The 2,743-nt window shown below is 37.6% G+C and overlaps 1 protein-coding gene across 2 annotated transcripts in view; it reads left to right on the top strand.

Moving 5' to 3' along the window:
* Positions 1–322: 322 nt before the first annotated feature.
* The window catches only part of SARC_10732, a 3,244-nt gene continuing 823 nt past the window's right edge, over positions 323–2,743 (top strand). The window contains exons 1-2 of one of the 2 annotated variants that reach the window (XM_014295216.1): positions 323–442; positions 1,665–2,352. In XM_014295216.1, coding sequence (XP_014150691.1) covers positions 346–442; positions 1,665–2,352 — 785 coding nt within the window. In that variant the 5' untranslated portion in view covers positions 323–345. Of the gene's footprint in view, positions 443–1,664; positions 2,533–2,743 lie in introns of those variants that run through there. The other variant, XM_014295215.1, reaches the window with a different exon arrangement.

Here is a 2,743-nt window from a genome sequence, read left to right as displayed (position 1 = left end):
CATATACTAACGACAACGACACACACACACATATATATATATATATATATATATATACATATATATAAATGCATTCACACACACAGACACACACATATATATATATATATATACACATATATATACATATATATAAATATATATGTGTGTGTATATATATGTATATATATATATACATCCATATATATATATATATTGTGTGTATATAGTATAGCTTATCGAAAGAGTTGATACGAATTTATATTGTTAGATACATGAACATTGATACACATGTGTATCTATGTATCTATGTATATGCAGGAGCATAGCATCTCATTGTTTCAACCCTTCAATTAATCGCAGAGGATGTTAGCACCGGGGAATTATGCTCAGAATAAACCTATCTGTAAGACCCACAGCTCGGGCAGTTTGGGGTCAAAGATGGAATCCTTCACACTCGATAGTAAGTGGATATAAAACTGCCAATACTCTTTATAATGGGGCAGTTGTATGTGTAAGTGTATGTATGGCACTCGATTGGAAACGTTCATGTGGATTTGAGTGTATATAGCCAAGTATACTGAGGTAGCTAAATATGCGCAAGGACGAGATTGAATCTTGCACACTCACTAATAGGTAGATATGTGACCCTTCGGGTCCATATAGTGGTGAACGCGTGCGCACTTAGTATGTGTGCATGTATGTGCATTATCGATGTGGTTGCGTAAGTGTATGGGTTTATGCGTATATGTGCCTGCAAATGTATACGTATCTATACACATTAGTAGAGTGTTGGCAATTTTGAACATGTGTTGAGCTTGCAAATAGATACTAATACAGAGCGTGTGCCTACGACATATATGGTATGGTAGCTTCCACATATGAAATTATACATCCATTTTTGGGTTTTAGAGTTTTTACCTGTCAAGTGTCTATATATAGCCTCCTAAACTAGATAGGCTACAGTATTATGCGCACCATAATGTAGAGACCCTTTGCATTCGGTCCTACTTGTAATGTATAATTTTTTTAGTAATTTGCGTGCAGGCCAAGTCCGTCTGTTATGTATATGTTCAATCTTATTGAGTGTATTTTTTATTTCAATGTGCCGTGGCATACTCTCCTATTTTGTAGGAAGATCTTCTTGTGGGCATCGTTTGTATTTTATTATTCGTACAGGCATGCAAATTTAAAAAGTTGTATTCATAGACAGATGTGCTCAGTAATACAAATTTGTTATCCATAAATATATATATACAGACACACATATATATATAAAACATATGCATACAGATATCAATGACCAAATATCTCTCCACACATGTACTTATACACACAGCAAAAAAAATCATTGTTACATATACATACATATAAACATATCAATAACCAAACATTGTCGATACAGATGCATATAAATATCAATGAACAAATACCCACTTGGCATCCATACATATACAATATACATATCAATTACTTCAACTCCATACATATACATAGCAATAACCAAACACCCCTCTTTACATCCCTCTATACATATGCATATATACTTATCAATATCTAAACTTCCCTTCAAATAAAATACACGCACACATATATATATATATTTAAAAGATATATATATATACATATACATACTCATATACACCTTAATCGCTAAATATTCCGCCGCCATGCATTCATCACAGGCGACAAAAACTCGCCGCATGACCTTGAACTGTCATGGCTGCTGAACAACGCAGACGGCGGACTGGGAAACAGCGGGGGCTTCCCTGGGCAAGACAACAACACCTATAACACGTACACAAACGCCCAGTCCAACAATAGCAATACCAACAACAACAACAACATAAACAACATCAGTAGCAGTGCTGCGATAAACATCAACAATAGCGGCAGTCAAGGCAACAGTAATGCGCTGGTCAGCAGCACGAGTAGCCAGCCCAACATCGGCGGCGGTCACATGGACCTGAACATGCAGGCCAACGATTTCAGCATGGGCTTTGACCGCAGGAACCTCGACCTGAATGATATGAATGCTAATAACAGTCACAACAACAATAACGGGATGAATACCGGTTCGTTTGGGAACGGGATGACGGGGATGGGCAAGCCCTCACCACGCGATGGCGAGGGTCTGCAAAGGGGTATGATGCCGGGGGTTGGGAGTATGGGTTCAAATCGGTCCGCTTTCAACCGGCCCAGGTGCAAGAGTGCGGGGTCCGTAGGAGATCCTTCGCGGAATAGGGACTTTAGTAGCCGGCATGGGATGCTGCCCACGATATCGTCACAACTCGAGGATAGCGTGCTGCTGAATAGCGGGTCCAAAAAACGGGCCGAACTTAGGAGGCTCGGGCAATGGGGCAGGCGGAATGGGTATGCAAGGTGGTAGTGGAAGGGGGATGAATGCGCAGAACAGTGCGAGTAATGATGTGACGGCTGTGGTGACCATGAATATCGATGACTTGGATTTGGGAGACGCGCTCAAGGCGTTAGAGAGCAGGTTACAGATGTAGTGGAGGGCGGTTGCATAGGGTATATTCACACATAATAAAAATGTATATGTATATATATATTTATATGTATATGTATATATATATTTATATGTATATATATATATACATATATATATACATATACATATATATATATATACATATTCACACATTATAATAAGTATATATATATGTATATTTTGTGCGTATATATATATATATATATACGTATATATATATATATATATATATATATTATTTACTTTACTATA

The sequence above is a fragment of the Sphaeroforma arctica genome (assembly GCF_001186125.1).
Source record: "Sphaeroforma arctica JP610 unplaced genomic scaffold supercont1.1366, whole genome shotgun sequence".
NCBI lineage: Eukaryota > Ichthyosporea > Ichthyophonida > Sphaeroforma > Sphaeroforma arctica.
The sequence above is the reverse complement of the archived record's forward strand: the minus strand, read 5'-3'. Positions and strand labels throughout refer to the sequence as shown.